Source organism: Geotrypetes seraphini, chromosome 3, assembly GCF_902459505.1.
Source record: "Geotrypetes seraphini chromosome 3, aGeoSer1.1, whole genome shotgun sequence".
In the NCBI taxonomy this organism is placed as follows: Eukaryota; Metazoa; Chordata; class Amphibia; order Gymnophiona; family Dermophiidae; genus Geotrypetes; species Geotrypetes seraphini.
The window spans coordinates 50,796,290-50,816,848 of record NC_047086.1 but is presented as its reverse complement, the minus strand read 5'-3'; the positions used below and the strand labels follow the sequence as shown (position 1 = coordinate 50,816,848).

The 20,559-nt window shown below is 42.7% G+C and overlaps 1 protein-coding gene across 2 annotated transcripts in view; it reads left to right on the top strand.

Moving 5' to 3' along the window:
- Nucleotides 1–20,559, top strand: part of DDX43 (DEAD-box helicase 43) — a 267,260-nt gene that overhangs the window by 222,122 nt on the left and 24,579 nt on the right. The window contains exon 14 of one of the 2 annotated variants that reach the window (XM_033935443.1): nucleotides 12,757–12,895. The exons of the other annotated variant lie outside the window; for it this stretch is intronic. Coding sequence (XP_033791334.1) covers nucleotides 12,757–12,895 — 139 coding nt within the window. The remainder of the gene's footprint in view (nucleotides 1–12,756; nucleotides 12,896–20,559) is intronic. 2 annotated transcript variants of the gene reach the window in all.

Genomic DNA, 20,559 nt, shown 5'->3' with positions numbered 1-20,559 from the left:
AGGAAGTTCGTCTGCCCATGTATACTGTAGTTCTACAGGCTCAAAGAGTAAGCACAAAACTCTGAAGAGACTGGACGTCAGGAGAATTCTTCTGCGCTATCTCGATGTGACAAACAAATTTTGTCTCTTGGATCAACTGTTTGTGCTAATGAATCCAAGTCGCCAGGGTAGACCGGCTTCTAAAGCTACCATTTCCTGATGGATTCACATGGCGATCTCGTTCACGTATATAGGATGTGGGAAACCATCACCAATTTCCTTGCAGGCACATTCGACTAGGAGTGTGGCTTCTTCATGGGTGGAGGCCAGGGCTGAGGCACACGAAAAGATTTATAGTGTGGTCCTCTCTTCATACCTTCGCAGAGTTTTATAGGATGATGGGGCGGCACAATTAGACACCACATTTGGGTCCTCATTGCTAATAGCAGGCTCATCTAGACTCAAGGGACTGTTCTGTTATGTTCCTATACATGGGGAAATACGATAGTTCACACAAACACTCCATCCATCTGCTCTTGGTTTGGCCCCTCTTTCAAATTTAAGAACCCATGTGGCCCACAAATCAGAAAGTTTGTCCACCCCTGTACTAGGCCAAACTCTGGATTCAGTGTTCATTCTTTGTATGAGGGGTATATTGTCTTTAGCAACTAGCCACATAACTATTCTCAAGTATATTTTATGTTCTCCCAAGTAGTGTGTATAGTCTTTGTCACTAGGATGATGGTCTCTCCTGACAACTATATGATCCCATGTATATCTTTTTTATTTATTTATTTTTTAACTATACCTCACCCTATTGGTAGTATTGTCCAAGCCAGAGTCAAATTATAAGTTGAAATCTCGTCAATAAGTAAATGACCTGTTGCATGCTGCATATTATCTTGGTTAATGCAACAACAAAGCACCCTTGGTAAGGAGCATATATAAACTAATGTGTATCATTGATCTATTTCTGTCACTAATAAATATGCTAGTATTCTCTCTGTCCTTGACAACCTCTTTTATATTATGCTGCAGCGACCTTTAGGACTATTCCCACCCCGTTTGATTTTGCTTTTATCTTATTAGAAGCTAAAACATATTTATTGTGGACTGGACAGAGATGATTATTGTATGAATAATACCCCTATATGTAATTTCTCTGCTTCTTTAAAGTGTCATACAGGGAGTTAAGATGTCCCACATTCATGGACACCTATACCATTATTCTTAATACCCATAGAAGGTGTCTATAATGCTCATATTCTACCTGTATCCTGAGTTTTGCATTGAGCACAGTCCCCATACCATTCCATCTGTCCCTTCTATTGTACTTCCCTACCACCACCTCCCACGCCTTTCAATTACACAATTCACCTTCTTTCCCCATCGCCTACCCCCAATGCCCTAACCTCCTCCTATAATGCCCATCCATCTTGTTAATCCTACTGTCCCCCTTACCTTCTGCAATGGACTAACCCATCTATTAAGGGCTACTTATAAGAACATAAGAATAGCCTTACTCATATGATGTGGACTAGGTCATTGATATAATTTTTATTTGTACTTTATTTTTATGCTGTTGATGAAATGGATATTCCTTTATGTTTGTTATTTAAATTATAACAAATGTATAAATAAAGAATTAAAAAAAAGAATAGCCTTACTGAGTCAGACCAATGGTTCATCAAGCCTAATAGCCCGGTCTCATGGTGGCCAATCCAGATCACTAATACCTGGCCAAAACCCAAAGAGTAGCAACACTCCATGCTACCAATCCAGGGCAAGCAGAGGCTTCCCCCCATGTCTTAATAACAGACTATGAACTTTTCCTCCAGAAATTTGTCCAAACCTTTCTTAAAACCAGTTACACTATCTGCTTTTACCACAACGTGTTCCAGAGCTTAACTATTCTCAAAGTGAAAAAAAATTTCCTCCTATTGGTTTTAAGAGTATTTCTCTGTAACTTCATCGAGTGTCCCCTAGTCTTTGTAATTTTTGATGGCATGAAAAATCGATCCACTTGTACCCGTTCTACTCCACTCAGGATTTTGTAGACTTCAATCATATCTCCCCTCAACTTTCTCTTTTCCAAGCTGAAGAGCCCTAACTGTTTGTCTTTCCTCATACAAGAGGCGTTCCATCCCCTTTATCATCTTGGTCCTCACCCACTCTCCCAGTTCTCTCTCCTGTATTATGTCCTCCATCAACAAATCATTATCACAAAACAAACCTTCAACATGTTTAACTCTTTCATCTCCCTCCCCTTTATCAATAGAAAACAGCGAAACTTTACAAACATTGTGTTCCAGAACGGGTTGTTTGTTGTTTGTTTTTTTTAACAAGTCCTTTGAAATATACTGAAGCTATTGACAATAAGGCATCAAATCAGTTCTTAGCCATTTGTTCTAGATCTCCCTCACTATCATCAGATCTTTACTGCTGTGTGTGGCTGTTTTGTGTCTCCTGCACCATCATTGCTCCAAAGTGCTCTGATGAGTAGAGGCAGTATTCAGCTTCTCTCTGTCCACTGTGTCTTTCAGTGAGTTGTCTTTGTGTAGGATTGGTTACATTTCTCGGGGCATTGTAACTTTGCAAAACGGATTCATTATTGTAAAGGAGAGAGCAAATGAATAGTGCCATTTTATAGCGAATGTTATGAGCAGCAAGATAGTAGGTTATGGTTGATATATCTGGAAAAGTGTCAGCCATTGCTCCTTCCCAGTCAATATGTCACACTTTTCTTGCCACTTGTAAAAATTTGCTTCTTAATAGAAAATTGAAAGACACAGGAAATAATGTTTCTTGGTTGGTCCAAAGTATTATTTCCCAGTGCTCATGAACCCTCTTGAATTCAATAGAGGGCAGGTTCGTGGTCTTACCAGCAGCTAGAAAGAATTTGACAGATCCTTTGTATCATATCTGCATCATTTTGGTCAGCACTTCGGGACCCCTCTCACTCTCAGGTTTATTTTCTGCAGGCTCTATTTTTACCCTCTTGTATTTTAGCTGCATTTCATCCTCCTTGCTTTCAAGATCTGCATAGTGCTGCTGCAGTTCTACTACATTCACATCATGATCAATTACTTTATTCTCAAATTCACCTAATCTGTGACCCATTCGCCTCCATTTTCCATTTTAGTCCCACATGTGGTACATGGGCTGAGAGCCCATGAACCTATCACTGCCCACCTATGGTACGTGGGCCAAGTACCTATGAACCCATCACTCTTGTTCACATGAAGATTTCTGGTTTCCTCATAATCAGTTAAGTCCTAGCTGCCAAGAGTTACCAGAGGGCCTCATCCTGACTGGCTCTTCCTCCTTCCAAAATTCAGTTGAAAACCGCAACATCCCCGAGTTCATATGCAATATATATAAGCCACAACAATTCAGATAACTGTTGTTCTCTCTTTGATCCATTGAGAGACAGACAAACTATATAATTGGATCAGGTTTTGTCCCACCTGGGCAACTTTTGGCTTCATATATCACATCACTCTAGCAGGAAATAAAAAACCCCAGTTGTCCTTTAAGCTACTTCCAAAACAAAACATCCATACCTTGTCTCAAGGGTTATGGCTTCCAGATGAGATTTGGTGTCCTTCCCTTTGTTCTCCGCAGAGGGAGATTGAGTTCTGTTCCATGCTGCTGCTTATAGTGCAGTTGACTCCTCCCCTGGAATTAGATTTGAGAAAAATAATTGCCTTGCATCTCTATTGGAAGAGCTTGATGTTCTGCCTTTAGGGCTCAGGTGAAACCTCCTACCTAGCTGTTCCTTTTAGGGCTGATTTTGTAGATCACAGACCAAGCCTTTTTTACAACATCTTAATGGGTCTTTCACTGATTGTTGGCTTGTCATTTACGGTTCTCCACCTTCCTAGGTGCCTCTATGTGAGGGGGATGTAGACACCCTCACATCGCTTAACATCCACATGTAATTCACTTTTGATGCTTACGGTTGCATACTTGAGATCCTACATCTAGTTCCATAGTTCTTCTCTGGTCGCTGGTTGTAATTCTGCCATGGACTCGAGCACCACGGCAAAGTGCTCATGATTTTCATGCAACATAGTTTCTCTAGGCGCCAGCACCATTTTGGAAGGCACTGCCAATTTTGATCTGCTGTCTGGTAAGTGTACATCTTCAAATCTGGTAACTTCTTTCTTTTCTCAGCAGCTTTCCACTAATTTATACTGGGGCTTGAGGGAGCTCGTTTGTTATGCTGCCATTCAGCAGGTGATATCCTCCAAATGGTTATATATTTCTAATACTGTATCATGTTAGTCCCCTCATTAGATTTTACAGTAGTTCGCCATTTCCAAGTTTACCTTATTAATTTTATTTAAGGTTATATTTGGTCATTGGTAACAAAATTGTAAATGTTATGTTAAACTGAGCCTGCTGTACAGTGCTTTGGGTGAATCTCTTCATAAATCCCAATAAATATGATTATCTCTAGGAAAACTTAACTGAAAGTTCTGGTGTTCAGTCATATTTCCCAGAGACTGTTACAAATAAGCTGGAGTCCAAAAAGTAAGAAGTAGCTTCTGAGCAACAAGAAACATAAGTCTGCACTGTCCATGAAATTATGGACAGTTATTATGGGAGATTTCAACTACCCTGGGATAGACTGGAGTCTTGGAAGCTCAAGATGCGCTAGGGAGGCAGACTTTCTGGAGGCTGTACAAGATTGCTTCAAGGAGCAGCTTGTTAGAGAACCGACGAGAGGAAATGCCACTCTGGATCTAATCCTAAATGGGCTAAGGGGACCTGCAAAGGAAGTGGAAGTAGTGGGACCGTTGGGAAACAGCGATCATAATATGATCAAGTTCAAGGTGGAAATAGGAATACTGAAAGGAAAGAGAACCATAGCGACAACTTTTAACTTCAGGAAGGGAAACTACGAAGCAATGAGAGGAATGGTAAAGAAGAAACTTAGGAACACTTCCAAAAAATGGCATACGGTAGAACATGCCTGGTCCTTTTTCAAGAATACAGTGAGCGAGGCGCAAAATCTGTATATACCCAAATTCAGAAAAGGGTGCAACAAGAGTCGAACAAAAGACCCGGCGTGGATAACTAAAATAGTGAAGGAAGCGATAGGCAATAAGAAAAACTCATTCAGAAAATGGAAGAAGGACAAATCTGAGGGAAACTGGAAAGATCACAGAAAGTATCAAAAAGAATGTCACGGTGGTTCGAAAAGCCAAAAAAGAGTATGAAGAGAGGCTAGCCAGGGAAGCACGAAATTTCAAGCCGTTCTTTAGATATATTACATTACATTTGTGATTTCTATTCCGCCTGTGCCTTGCGTTTCTAAGCGGATTACAGTTAAAAGAGATCAGGACATTACCGAGAGAATTACATTACAACTATTTAAGTAAATTACATGTTGTGGTATAGAAATACAAGTATAAGATATCTGGATTTATCGATAGAATAGCTTGACAGGGTTCAAGTAGTTACAAGGTTCAGTGGGGAAAACAATATAGGCAACTGAAGAAAGATACCTAACTTTGAAGGAATCAGTTGAGTGGATACCTAAGGGAGATGCTTATTTAGGAGAAGGTTAAATGGATACCTAAGGGAGATGCTTATTTAGGAGTTTGGATATTTTTGGTAAATGAGGTTCAAGGGGATGACTAGTGTGTTATTTGCTGGGGAGAGTGCATGTGTGATTGGGGAGGGGAATATTAAGTAAGGACGTGTTTTTTGAAAAGAAATGTTTTGATTTCTTTCCAAAACACTTTGATGTCTGTTGTTTTGATCATCAGTTTGGTGATGGTGGGGTCAATTTTCGCTGCCTGAGTTGCTAGAAGGCTGTCGTAAAGTTTCTTACGTCGGGTACCATTATGAGGGGGGAAGGTGAAAAGATTCTGAGTTCTTCTTGATCTGGGTAGTCGGTAGCGGCAAAGACGGTTGTTCAGGTAATTGGGGGCCATACCATGGGTTACTTTGAAAAGTAAGCAGTAAAGTTTGAATTGAGTTCTTGCTTTTATCGGAAGCCAGTGAAAGTCTACATAGGCGGGTGTGACGTGGTCGAATTTGCTGAGCGAGTAGATGAGTCTGATAGCTGTGTTCTGAACGGTCTGTAGTTGTTTTATCATAGTATTTGGGCAAGGTAGGTAGAGGCTGTTGCAGTAATCTAAGGAGCTGAGTATGAGGGATTGTACAATGATCTTGAAGTGTTCTTTGGAAAATAATTTTCTTATTTTTCTTAGGTTTCGCATGGTGAAGAATGCTTTTTTTATGGTTTTGTGTATTTGTGTTTGCATTGTGCAGCCTCTGTCTAGGTGTGTTCCCAGAATTTTGAGAGTATTCTGTATTGGATATTTGATTGTGTTTACATCTAGTTCTGTTAGGGATGGTTTTTGTTCCTTCTCTAGTAGTAGGAATTTGGTTTTCTCCGCATTCAGTTTTAACTTGTGGTTCGTCATCCATTTTTCTACAGTTTCCAATGTTGTTTTCAGGCGTCCGTTGGAGGTGGGGTCTTGAATGTCGAAGGGTAGGAGGATGGTTATATCATCCGCGTAGCTGAAGGATGTAATGTTTAGGGCGTCTAGGGCCGTGCCTAGGGATGCTATGAAGAGGTTGAAAAGTATGGGCGATAGAGAGGATCCTTGTGGAACTCCGCAGGGATTTGACCATGAGTCGGATAGAAGATCATTTGACTTGACTCTGTATGATCTTGTTTTGAGGAATCCTTGGAACCAGTTGAGAACATTACCTGATATTCCTATGGCATCTAGTATCTGGAGTAGTATGGAATGGTCAACTAAGTCGAATGCTGCTGAAAGATCGAGTTGGATGATTAGTAACTTATTTCCTTTGCTGAGGTGCTGACGGGCTATGTCTAGTAGGGAAACCAGAAGTGTTTCAGTACTGTGATTGGTTCTGAATCCGGATTGAGTAGGGTGTAGGATGTGGTGGTCTTCTAGGTAATTGGCGAGATATTGTGCTACTAGACCCTCTATGAGTTTGACGTATAGAGGTATAGAAGCGATTGGTCTATAATTTGTTGGGCTGTCTATTGGGCCTTTGGGGTCTTTTAGTATGGGAGTAATTATGATTTCGCCAAGTTCCGGGGAGAACTGACCTTCCCTTAGGGTGGTTTGCAGCCATAGCGTGAGACCAGCTGTGAATTTAGTGGACGCTGTAGCTAGTAGATAAGGAGGACAATTGTTCAAATCACATGAAGATTTGCTGTATTTTTTGTACAGCCGGTCTAGGTCTGACCATTGTGTTGTTGGGAAGTCGGTCCAGATCCTATCTGCTGAAGTGGCTTCGTCTTTTGTGGGTTTTGTTAGTATCTCTTCTAAGATGTTTCGAGAGTTGTTGAATGTGGATCTGATTGTGATGATTTTGTGTTTGAAATGGTCCGCTAGTTGGGAGGCTGGTGGAGTTTGGTTTCCTAGGGTGGCGAGGTGGGGTTTGGTATCAGTGAGATTTCTGACAAGGTTGAAAAGTTTTTTTGTGTCCGGTTTATCGGTGCCAATGAATTTGGAGTAGTAGTCTGTTCTTTTTTCCTTCAGTTTGATTTTGTATTGTTTGATTTGGTGTCTCCATTCTGTTTTGGTGTGGTCTTGTTTCTGTTTTTTCCATGTCCTTTCTAATTGTCTGCATTGTCTTTTTAGGTGTAGGAGTTCGGCGTCAAACCATTTGTCTGATGGTCTGCATATTTTATTTTTTGTTTTTAGTGGTGCTAGTTTGTTTAAAGCGGATTCACTTGTGGAGCGCCAGGTGTTTATGAATCCTTTGGGATTGTTTAGGTCTATTTCTGGGTCTACTGTGTCCCAGAATGTGGTAGGTTCGATTTTCTTTCTGGACTTGAAGCTTGTTGTGTGTGGCGTGGGTTTGTTGTTATTCTGCACCCAGTTAATTGTGAAGGTGTACTTGTAATGGTCAGACCATAAGGTGGGATGCCATGAGCCGTTGGTGATGTGGATGTTTTGTGTGTTAAGGTTGGGGGAAGTGTAAGCGGCTATATCAAGTTGATGGCCCTTTTCATGCGTGGGTTCGGGATTGAGTATCTGGTAAGATAGGGTATTGAGGTATGAAAGAATGTCCGCTACTTGTTTGGAGGTGTGGTCTTCTAAGTGGAGATTGATGTCTCCTAGGATCAGGTTATGTGTGGAGGAGAGGGAATGCTGGAGGATAAATTCTTCGAGTTCTTGTTTAGAGGTGTTCCATTTTCCTGGTGTGACATAGCAGAGAAGGCAGTTCAGAGTTCCTGTGAGAGTGTTGTCAGAAAGTTGGCAGGCTAGAAGGTCTAGGTGGGGGGTGGAGTGCATGGCTAGGACTTTAATGTTGAAGTTGTTTTTTGCAGTTGAAGTTGTTTTTTGCAATGATTGCTAGACCTCCTCCTCTTCTCTTTTCTCTACATACTAGCTTTAGTTTGTATCCGTTTGGGCAGAATTCAGTGATGCTAGGGTCTGAGTCAGAAGTGAGCCAGGTTTCAGCTAGGAAGAGGCAACCTAGATTATCTTTGATCAGCCAGTCTTTGATTAGTTCTGTCTTTGGGTTGATAGATCGTATATTCATATATGCGCATGCTATTGATGTGAATTTTATGAGAGGGTGAGTAGTTAGTGTATTGATTAGTGTTCTGGAAGGTGTTTGAAGTTTTTGTGGTCTTGTCAGGTTTTGTTGGGGGTCTTTTTCCCCAGATTGTGAGAATGTTTTCGTGGTTGGATAATGGACAAGGTGTCAGGGTTCTGGGGGTTTTGGACTTTCCTGTTGGGTTGAACAAGTCTGTGTGTTGTTGTGAGGATGGGTATAGAATGTGTGTGGTATCCTGCAGTTTTCCATTTCTCAATGTGTAGGGAGAGCAGTAGTAGGACTAGGATGAGTTTAAATGTGCGTGTTGACATTTTTGTGAGTAAAAAGGGGTGTTGGTTCTGGAGTTCTTTGCTCTATTGGTGTTATCTGTCTCTTTGGATTGCCTATGCCTGAGTGGTGAGAGTTGTTCTTAGTGCTCTTAGATGTTTAAACAGGATAGTGTGAGATGAATACAACAATAACAATATTACAAGGTACAACCAACAAAATTAAGTATAGCAATATTACAAGGTAATATTACAAGGTAATATACAATATTACAGGTAAAACCAACTGATTAAGTATAGCAAGGTATACCAACTGTTAAGTATAACTTGGTACAGCAGGTTAGTTGAGAGTGAAGCTAACTGATAACCTGATCCTGGCGGGGGACAGGTTTTACAAATTAAGTATAACAAGGTTTACCCACGAATTAAGTTTAACAAGGTATTCCAACCTATGCATATGGTAAGGTATAGCAACAAGTTAGTTGTGCTTAAATCTAAGTGATTACCTGATTGGAGCCTGTTGTTTTGTTAGCTTCAGAATCCAACTGTCGTCACTGCAGGCGCTTCACAAAGGTGCGCACTAAGGCGCATGCGCCTTTGTCGGTGCGCCGAACGGCTGAGCCCCGTTGGCGCTGTGCTCTTTTAAATGTTCCCTTTCAGTCAGGGAGAGGGGCGGAGCAGGGCTCCCACGCTGCCTCTCCTCGGGAACAATCTGAATACGCTGTCTCCCGCTGGTGGCCTGAAAGGGGGCCCGGCTGGCTGCTGTGCTCTTTTAAATGTTCCCTTTCGGTCAGGGAGAGGGGCGGAGCAGGGCTCCCACGCTGCCTCTCCTCGGGAACAATCTGAATACGCTGTCTCCCGCTGGTGGTCTGAAAGGGGGCCCGGCTGGCTGCTGTGCTCTTTTAAATGTTCCCTTTCGGTCAGGGAAAGGGGCGGAGCAGGGCTCCCACGCTGCCTCTCCTCGGGAACAATCTGAATACGCTGTCTCCCGCTGGTGGCCTGAAAGGGGGCCCGGCTGGCTGCTGTGCTCTTTTAAATGTTCCCTTTCGGTCAGGGAGAGGGGCGGAGCAGGGCTCCCACGCTGCCTCTCCTCGGGAACAATCTGAATACACTGTCTCCCGGAAACAGCCGGCTAGGGAGGAGGTGGGACCACTGGACGACGGAGACCGGAAGGGAGCGGTGAAGGAAGAGAAAGAGGTCGCAGAAAGACTTAACATGTTCTTTTCATCGGTATTTACAAGCGAAGACACAACCAACATACCGGAACCTGAACAAATCTTCAAGGGAAATCAAGCACAAAAGTTAACATCCATGGAAGTGAGCCTTGATGAGGTGCGCAGGCAGATAGAAAAACTAAAAACTGACAAATCGCCGGGTCCGGATGGAATCCATCCAAGGGTTCTGAAGGAACTAAAGGAGGAAATAGCGGAACTACTGCAGCAAATTTGCAACCTATCTCTGAAAACAGGTGTGATTCCGGAGGATTGGAAGATAGCCAACGTTACGCCCATCTTTAAAAAGAGATCAAGAGGGGACCCGGGAAACTACAGACCGGTGAGTCTGACCTCGGTTCCGGGGAAAATGGCGGAAGCACTGATAAAAGAAAACATCGATGAACATTTTGAAAGAAACGAACTTCTGAAAACCAGCCAACATGGTTTCTGCAGGGGAAGATCGTGCCTGACTAACTTACTGCACTTCTTCGAAGGAATTAACAAACAAATGGACAGAGGAGACCCCATAGACATCATATACCTAGATTTCCAGAAAGCCTTTGACAAGGTGCCTCATGAACGTCTACTCCGAAAACTGAAGAACCATGGGGTGGACGGAGACGTGCATAGATGGATCAGAAACTGGTTAGAAGGTAGGAAACAGAGGGTAGGGGTGAAGGGCCACTACTCAGACTGGAGAAAGGTCACGAGTGGTGTTCCGCAGGGCTCGGTGCTCGGGCCACTGCTTTTTAACATATTCATAAATGATCTAGAAACAGGGACGAAGTGTGAGATAATAAAATTTGTGGATGACACCAAACTATTTAGTAGAGCTATGACAAAGGAGGACTGCGAAGAATTGCAAAGAGACTTGGACAAACTAGGGGAATGGGCAGAGAGATGGAAAGATGAAATTCATTGTTGGGAAGTGTAAAGTATTGCATGTGGGAAGCAAAAACTCGAGGTATAATTATGCGATGGGAGGGATGTTTTTGAATGAGAGTACCCAAGAAAGGGACTTGGGGGTGATGGTGGACATGACAATGAAGCCGACAGCACAGTGCGCAGCTGCCGCTAAGAGAGCGAATAGAATGCTAGGTATAATCAAGAAAGGTATTACAACCAGAACAAAAGAAGTTATCCTGCCGCTGTATCGGGCAATGGTGCGTCCACATCTTGAGTACTGCGTCCAGTATTGGTCACCGTACCTTAAGAAGGATATGGCATTGCTCGAGAGAGTTCAGAGGAGAGCAACACGACTGATTAAGGGGATGGAAAGCCTTTCATACGCTGAGAGATTGGAAAAACTGGGACTCTTTTCCCTAGAAAAGAGAAGATTAAGAGGGGATATGATAGAGACTTACAAGATCATGAAGGGCATAGAGAGAGTAGAGAGGGACAGATTCTTCAAACTTTCAGAAAATAAAAAAACAAGAGGGCATTCGGAAAAGTTGAAAGGAGGCAAATTCAAAACTAATGCTAGGAAGTTCTTCTTTACACAACGTGTGGTGGACACCTGGAATACAATTCCAGAGGAAGTTATAGGGCAGAGTACAGTACTGGGGTTTAAGAAAGGTTTGGACAAATTCCTGCTTGGAAAGGGGATAGAGGGGTATAGATAGAAATTTACTGCACAGGTCCTGGACCTGTTGGGCCGCCGCATGAGCGGACTGCTGGGCGCGATGGACCTCGGGTCTGACCCAGCGGAGGCATTTCTTATGTTCTTATGTTAAATAGTGCAAGTCAACTTGATATATTTTTGATAATGTATGAAGCTCTATATAAGGCATTAATTCTAGGAGCAAGCCTAAAAACTTAGGAGTCAAGTGTTTAAGTCCTTTCTTGCTTATCCTTCCCCACTCTTCTAACTTGTCTGCAATGAAGGTTGGAAGAGAGGATAGAAATCCCTCCCAGATTAGCAATTACTGTTTTAAAAATTGAAGAACTAAGATTTTATCCACACACACACAAACATTTTGTGTCTATGGGCACAGAAACGTCAATAAATCAGTCCCTTAAGGTGAATCTGCTAATTATTACTGAAGTCATTAGTCTCCCTTCCCAAAGCATGCTGTCAGCTATGTGACAGTACCCTCTAGATAGGTTGACACCCTCTTTGTTAACATCCTAAACTGGGTCTCCATTAGATTCTCTCTCATATTCATCCCCGCCCTCACCCAACCTCTCATATGCCTCTCCCTTTCCCTCATCCAATCTCTCTCGTTCTCTCTCTAACATCCCTCCCTTTACCTGTATCTCTTTGGCACTTTCTCCAGCTCCAGCAGCCACCAGCTCTTGCTTCATAATGGCTTCTCTTATCTCGGTATGACGATCAGGCTCTCCATAGGCTTGAGCCCCTGAGTGCAGGAAATTTGGAAAGTCTCGCAGTTTCAAGTCCTGCAAGACCTTCTGAACTTCTTGCACTGCAGGGCTCGAGCCTATGAAAAGCCTGATCACCATGCCAAAGTAAGAGAAGCAATCCTATCACCTGGGATTGGTTGAGCCCTGCTCTATATCATTGTTTTTAAAAAGAGATCACTAAAGGCCATCGTACCTAAATTAGGAAGATTAATTGCTAGCTAAATCATTGATCACCTACCTGGACCTAGGATAGCCTTAGTGACAGCCAATAAGTGATTTGGATGGCATGACAGGAGATGATTAGGTTATTGGACTGTGATAGTAATAGCCATGAAAGAATTTATTAAATGAACCAAAAGTTATTTCTATTACAGGTAAAGTAAGAATATTGGTAGCGACTGATCTAGCAGCACGTGGGCTTGATGTACATGATGTTACTCATGTTTTTAACTTTGATTTTCCTCGAAACATTGAAGAATATGTCCACAGAGTAGGACGTACCGGAAGAGCAGGGTAAGTATATTTCTTTGATCCACAGTTTAGGTCTGCTGTGGTTTTCATGATGTGTAAAATGAGTTAGTAGAGCCCAGTGCATGTAAAGAGAGTATTGATCAGCCCCTGGAAGAATCTGTGGTTGATCCTGAATTGATCGTCCCATATGTCATGCGATGAGGGGAAAAGTCCCACCCTCCAATGTAGATGGTGTTGGGTGGAATTTATCAGAGTGAGAGTTGGAAAATTACCTTTGTGTCCCAGTAATAATATTATCTTTTAATCCCCTGTTTTATCAGTTATGTTCTTATTAAATTTATTGTAAACCGCCTAGATGTAATGATAGGCAGTATATCAAATAAATAATAAACTTAATACTTTTAAAGTGATGCTGGATGTATTCAGCGCTGTAAGTTGGTGGTAAATATTCAGGTACAATGGGCCAGATTCTGTATAGGACTTCCAGTCTCAGAAGCCAACTAAGCAGCTTTTCAGAATCACACACGGGCATACTGTAGAGACTCGTGCTTAAGCCCACCTAATAACTCAATTCTCTAACTGACATCCATGTCACAGGCACTGGTTAGAGAATTGGGTTGCTGCTGAGCTTATCACAGCAAGCGATCGCCCTGCCGCGATAAGTTTAGCTGCAAACAGTCCCCACCCTCCATGAAGAATACAGGCAGGAGGGATGCCCAGTCCCTTCTGCCAGAACTCTCCCCAATACATCGCCTACCGAACATTGCCGGCAGGAGAGATGCCTAGTCCCTGCTGGAAAAAAAACCTCCAGTACATCACCGGCAGGAGAGATGCCCAATCCCTCCTGCCGGAACCCCCCACCCTTTCTGAACATTGTGGGCATCCCCCCACCAGACCACCCCAGCCCAACCCCCTGGACTCCCCAGTCCACCCCTGCCCCCCCCCCCCATAAATTGTTGTCTCAAGAATGGCGGGCCTGCTCCTTCCTTGTGCATCGTGGGATACACCAGGGAGAGGCTTTAGTCCCTGATTGGCCCATAGGAGGGACCTTAGGCATCTGGGCCAACCAGAATCTTAGGCCTAATTCGCAGTGCATTCTAGGATGCACTTGGAGTGGCCTAAGATTCCAATTGGCCAGATCCCTTAAGCCACTCCCATGGGCCTTGGAACCCCTGAAATCCTGGAATATCTGGCTTAAGGGGAAGAGATCCTGCTCAGACTATCTGAGCAGCAATGGAGCAAAATGCAAGCGCGTGTCGGCAGATGAATCTCCTCTTCTCCAGTCTGGGGTTGTACAAGCATCCTTAGGTCCACTGAAAGGCTTCTCCGATTTTGTCAAAAGCTTGATGCCCAGTAGCCCTCCACCTCACAGTGCTCCGTCATGTGTGACAATGCAGAAATGAACTTTTTTCCTGCTCATCCAGACATCATTTCCTTAGTCACTGATCAATGGGAGATGCCTGGGGACTCTAAATGTGGCCAGCTATGTCTAGGCTCTATCCTATGACTCCAGACTTCCAGCAACTGTTTGTACAGCTAAAGGTGGACTCCGCAGTAGTGCAAGTGACCAAACGCACCTCCCTTCTTAGTGAAGGTGGAGTGATGCTAAATGACACACAGGACAGTAAGGTGGATGTGGTCCTGAAAAGGCAGTTTGAAGCACTGGTTTTGGGTATCAAAGCTGCAGCAGATTGTGGACTAGTTCCTCGGTGCTTGAGGATTCCTGTCTCCACATGTTTGAGGGAGTGGATTATGTGGCCGATGCTCTTTATGATATCATCATAGTCCTGTGTACAATTTCGGCCTACTCCAATTCTGCCCGCCAAATGCTCTGGATAAGACAATGGGTAGATGACTCAGCCTCCAAGGCCATTCTCAGCAGATTGCCCTTCAAGGGACAGATGCTGTTTTGCAAAGGACCAAACAACCTCCTCGCCAGTGAGGCGGATCGCCATTCCAAATCCCTCTTGGACATATCTTCAAATCACCATCTTTCCAGATCACAAGAAATATCTGAGATTTCACATTTTGCAGCAACACTTCAGTTTCTGATGCTCCATTTCAGTTTGGCTACAGCTTCCCACACCTTTACCAAGGTGATGGTAGTTGTAGTGGCCCACCTGCTCATGGTGGGCCTAGACGATTGACTGATCAGGACCTCGGTTCAGCAGATGGTGAGCCTCTTACAGAACCTGGGTTAGATAATTAACTTCCAAATAAATCAGCTGCAGCCGACTCAGTGATTGGAATATCTGGGAGTCCACTTTGACACAGCACAGGGCCATGCTTTTCTTTCCGAGCCACAAAAACTGGAGCTCAGGAAGCAGATCTTGGCTCTTCTGAACTCCATAGCTTGGCATTACTAGCAGGTACTAGACTTGATGGCGACCTACCTGGAGGTTGTTCCTGGGTAAGAGCTCATATGCACCCACTCCAGTACTCCCTTCTGTCCAGGTGGTCTCTGCAGTGCTACACCCTGCAGATGCAGCTCCCCTGGACTGCAGAGGCAAAGCATAGCTTTCGTTGGTGGCTCCAGAGGCAGGCCTTATCGAGGGGTATGCCTCTCTGAATCGACATGTGGGTGTTACTCACAACCAACTCCAGCCTCAGCGGCTGAAGGACTCACTGCTGTGGTCATCCCCCCCAGGGCAGGTGGTCCCCATCGGAAAGCAAATAGATCATAAATCATCTGGAACTGAGAGCCATTTGGATGGTTTTGCTGGAGTTGCAGTCATTCCTGACAGGATGTTGGAGTATTTTCAGACATTATGTTACATTACATTGTACTTATAGACCGCGTAACCATTAGTTCAACGTGGTTTACAAAAGATTACCAACAATGGTCACAAAGGGGGAAATAAAATAAGTTAAGTAATCAGATATTTTGTAAAAAGATAGGACTTCAGTTGTGTTCTAAACTGTTTGTAAGAATAAGCTGTAAGCAGGAATGTTCGAAATTCTTTATCATGTAACATAGTGGTTTATGTGAATAGAGAGACACCAGAAGTGCTCCCCTTCGCCTGGAGGCAAGGATATTATTCCAGTGGGTGGAACTTTACTTGCAAACTCTTTCTGGTGCCCAAATGGCAGGGGTAGAGAACGTCCAAGCCAATTTTCAGCAGGCAGACTGGATCTGGGAGAGTGGTCTGTGTCCCAGAGGGCATCTGTCATAGGGAGAAAAACCCTCCAGGGATTCAAAACAAAGTTAGATAAGTTCCTGCTGAACCAGAATGTACGCAGGTAGGGCTAGTTTCAGTTAGGGTGCTGGTCTTTGACCAGAGAGCCGCCGCGTGAGCAAACTGCTGTGCACGATGGACCCCAGGTCTGACCCAGCAACAATAATTCTTATGTTCTTATGTTTTTCCTCATTGTTTAGACTCGGGGCAAACCATACATGGATTTCATGGCCACAGCCAAGAATGCGAAGGCAGTTCACTTCTACAATCGAAGAGCCAAGCAGGGAAGCACAGCTAGTTCAGCCCTGGCCCGCAAAGCAGCTCCTATGTTTTTTTCTGCTGTGGGCCAAGATATGTCGGATCATCCGCAGGATAGCAAACTATTAGGGGCTGGTGATCCTGGTGGCCCCAGCCTGGCCCCGCAGGTCTTGGTATGTGGATCTGGTGCATCTGCAGAGAAGCAGGTGCCTGAAACTGCTGGGTTCCCTCCTCAGTCAAGGCCCAGTTCCCATGGAGAATCCGGAACACTTTGGTCTTATGGCATGACCCTGATTTGCAAGGGTTACTCAGAGGTTGTGGTTACGACTCTCTTTAGAGCAAATAAATAGTGCAACAGTTTTGGCTTACACTAAGACATGGAAGACCTTCCAATTATGGTGCAGCCTGAGCAGGCTCCCATTTCAGTGATCTTTGTATTTCTTCAAACTATTCTTGAAAAGGGCCTTTCAGTTTTGTCTCTCAAAGTGCAGGTAGATGGTGTCCCATGCTTTCGGGTTCAGAGAAGCTTGTAGTCTCTGGCGTCTCACCCAGATGTCAATTGGTTTGCGAGATTAGAGGAGTACGGTATAAATAACAGCTCAACTCCTCTTTTCCTTATACTGCCATTACAATTTGGAGTAATCTATCTGTTTATATTAGGACTGATATCAATTACTTAAGGTTTCGTAAAAATTTGAAAACTTTTTTATGACTACTTGTAATATTCATGTTATGATATTTTAATTATTGATTGTATTTTCCTATAGATTTTACGGCCACTTTGAATGTTAATCATCTTGAATCTTTTTTGTATAGTGCGATTAATAAATTATAGATTAGATTAGTGAATACTAATAAATTACAAATTGGTGGAAGTGGGTAAATAAATATAAATGCATGAATACTCCACTTTTAGGCTGAGTCTATTCTTACAGAAGCAAAAGCTTCAGGTTTTTTCTGGTAGAGCATTAATGCTCAAACCACCACCGCCCACATCATTGGCTTGAAAAACTTCCGCGCAGAATGACTAATTGCTACTGTGATTGTTTTATGTGGGATTAAAATTTAAATAGCAATACTAGTAACTGTGTTGGAAAATTTTAAGTGGCATCTTGTTTGTAGCCAATGTTTCACGGAACTAGGCCATTTCTTCAGGGCTCCTAGACTTCCACTATCTTTGCACAGTTCTCTGAAGGTAATTATATATAAAGTATGTATCACTTTCATTTCTTATATCATATATCATTCTTAAAAAGAACCAAATAGTATTACTTACTGGATAGTTGCTCACACGATCTCACCAGCATCCTGTTCTCATGGTGGCGACTCAGTTTTCTTAAAGGGAGAAAAGCCAATCACGCCCCTCCACATCATTACTATGGGGAATGTTGGCCTCTCCTCATTGACTAAGTAGCTCAACTGTTGCATTCTCGAGTTAAATCTTCAGAACCATGGTAAATTTGAATTTCCAAACAAGGCTGTAAGAGAACTAGTAATACCAGTCTATGCTCATATTTAATCCTTTTGGAGTTACGGACTCTAGCTCGTAAATCCAGCATTGTTTTTGTTGCCTCCATAGATGTCTTCCTCCACATGATCTAGAACATAACATTTTAACTGAAAAATTTTAACTGAAAAAAAAAAAACATGGTTTAGAGCTAGGCAATGTTGTACCATTGGAGCCTGTAAGGTTGTTTTGGGGGGGGGTTTTCTACCTAATGCACTTCTATGTTCGTTCAGGTATATTTGTAGTTGTCTAGAGGTTTAGTCCACGTATACTTTCAAACACGGGCATACAATGCAATATACTACAAAATCAGTAGTACAGGATGTCATATTTGAACAGATACTTCTTTTGGTTTGCTGGGTTTATAAACTCAGATGATGATACCATGATCACACAATTCATACAATTCCCACATGCTGTGTGTAGAGGTCGTGTTATAGTTTTTACAGATTTTACTTTTTATACATTAGGGCTTAGTACCTCCTTTAAATGTATACCTCTTCTATATGCCAGACTTAGCTTGTGTTCTTTAAAAGATGGCAACATCCTTATTAGGGCCAGTGTTTATGTAAAATTCTACCTAATTGATGTGACTTGTGATCAAATTTGACAGTGCGTGCCATTGTTTTATCTGTTGATTGTGTGGGTCTGTGAGACAACATTAGATCTCTATTTTCATAAAGCATCCTTTTATAGGCAGTATGAATCACTTTATCTGGATAACCCCGTTCTCGTAATTTTTTCTTCAAGAAACTTGATTGTATTTTATATTCAGCTACAATGCTACAAAGGTGCCTCTAACTTAAGAACTGTGATATAGGCAGATTCTTTTTTAAGTGAGAGGGATGAAAACTGTCATAGTGCAGAAAAGTATTTTTATATGTTTCCCATGGTGCACAGCTCGTTGGCAGTACGTTTCAATGTTATATCCCAAAAAGTTATTTTTGATATATCACTTTGTATAACAAACGAAATATTAGGATGGCAGCAGTTTAGCCACTCCAGGAACCTCTCCAACTACGTGTGGTCACTATTCCAAACAAAGATGTCATCAATAAATCTGGACCAATGAGTGAACTTATCGCTGTAGGGGTTCTCAGAGATCCATTTAGTTTCAAAATCAGACATAAACAAGTTAGCAATTGATGGTGCCATCACTGCTCCCATAGCAACACCCATTTTCTGTTTATTGTACAGTAAAACCTTGGTTTGCGAGCATAATTCGTTCCAGAAGCATGCTTGTAATCCAGAGTATATCAAAGCAAATTTTCCCATAGGAAATAATGGAGAGTTGGAGACTCAGACGATTCGTTCCACAACCCAAAAACTTTAATACAAAATACACCAAAAACATGTTAGTAATCCAAAACAATATATCAAAACAAATTTCCCCATAACAAATAATGGGAACTCAGACGATTCGTTCCACAACGAAAATCTTTAATACAAAATACTATACATACTTGTATTGCAAGACTACGCTCATTTAGAACAGTCACTACACTCCTGCAGCGTCAGAGAGAGAAGAACCATCGGCTCAGTTATGATGATGTGACTGTGTGTACTCGTATTACAAGACTTTGCTTGTTTAGAACAGTCACTACACTCTTGCAGCGTCAGAGAGAGAACCACCATTGGCTCAGTTGTGATGTGTATATACTGTATAAACTTGTATTACGAGAGATTGCTTGTATATCAAGTTAAAACTTCATAAAATGTTTTGCTTGTCTTTCAAAAATATTTCTTTTCAAACAAAAAAATTGTCACACATTGCTATCCTTGCGAGATCTATTAAGAAGTCTGGTTATCGTTAATGTAGTGCAATCATTGCTCTCATATTGTTGAAGTGAGTTTGACTACTAGTATATTCTTGTACAATCCCTCTGGAGGCTGAACTCGAGGGTTCTTGTATGTCTAGTAGCTTCTGCTACAGGGCTACTAAAACTTGATCCCTCCTCTTTGGGCTACCTGCCCGAGAGTTTCCTGTCATGCTGTTTTGTACCTGCAGCTTCTCTGCATGGTTGAAATCAGTTTCTACTGCTCGTGATTTGTTTTCAATTCCTAGTCTTTTTTTATTTATTTCATGGGTTTGCCCACATGCTGCAGATCCAACTCTGTGCGAATGATCCTTCAGGAGACTGCAGACATCTTAAATTTTGTCTACTTCTGGAGGGTGCCCGGTAAGCTTAAACTACAGTAAGCCCTCTGGACAGCCTGCAGATTGGCTCGGGAGCATTGAAACGAGGACTTCTCAGCTCCACGGAAAACTGAGAACTGAGGAGACACAGGCGGTGCAGCACTCGCGAACTGCTTGCGAGGCTGTCCACATTGGGGCTCAGTGGATGACGTCACCCACATGTGAGAATATCTGCCTGCTGTCCCTGGATAACACCTGTTATGATAACTGCTTTTTTGTTTCTGACTGGCCTCACTAAGAATTACATGCGTATTCCCCTTTGTAAGGGGGAGGGGGGTGCAGGGTGCCCCTTCTGATCTTCAAGCTGTGTCTACATTCCATAAATTTCCTATGTTTTGCAGTTTTATAATGTTTACATTGTGTGTTGGATTACAGTTGGCCTTTTTTGGCCATAGGTTTTAGTATAATAATTTCTTGGGCAGAATTGACTGGTAGTGGGAGTTCCCACGCCCTCTCTTTCTTCTGTTTCCTGGCTTTTCTACTAACTGAGCATGACAGAAAACTCCCAGGCAGATAGACCAAAGGGGAGGGATCAAGTTTTAGTAGCCCTGCAGCAAAAGCTACTAGA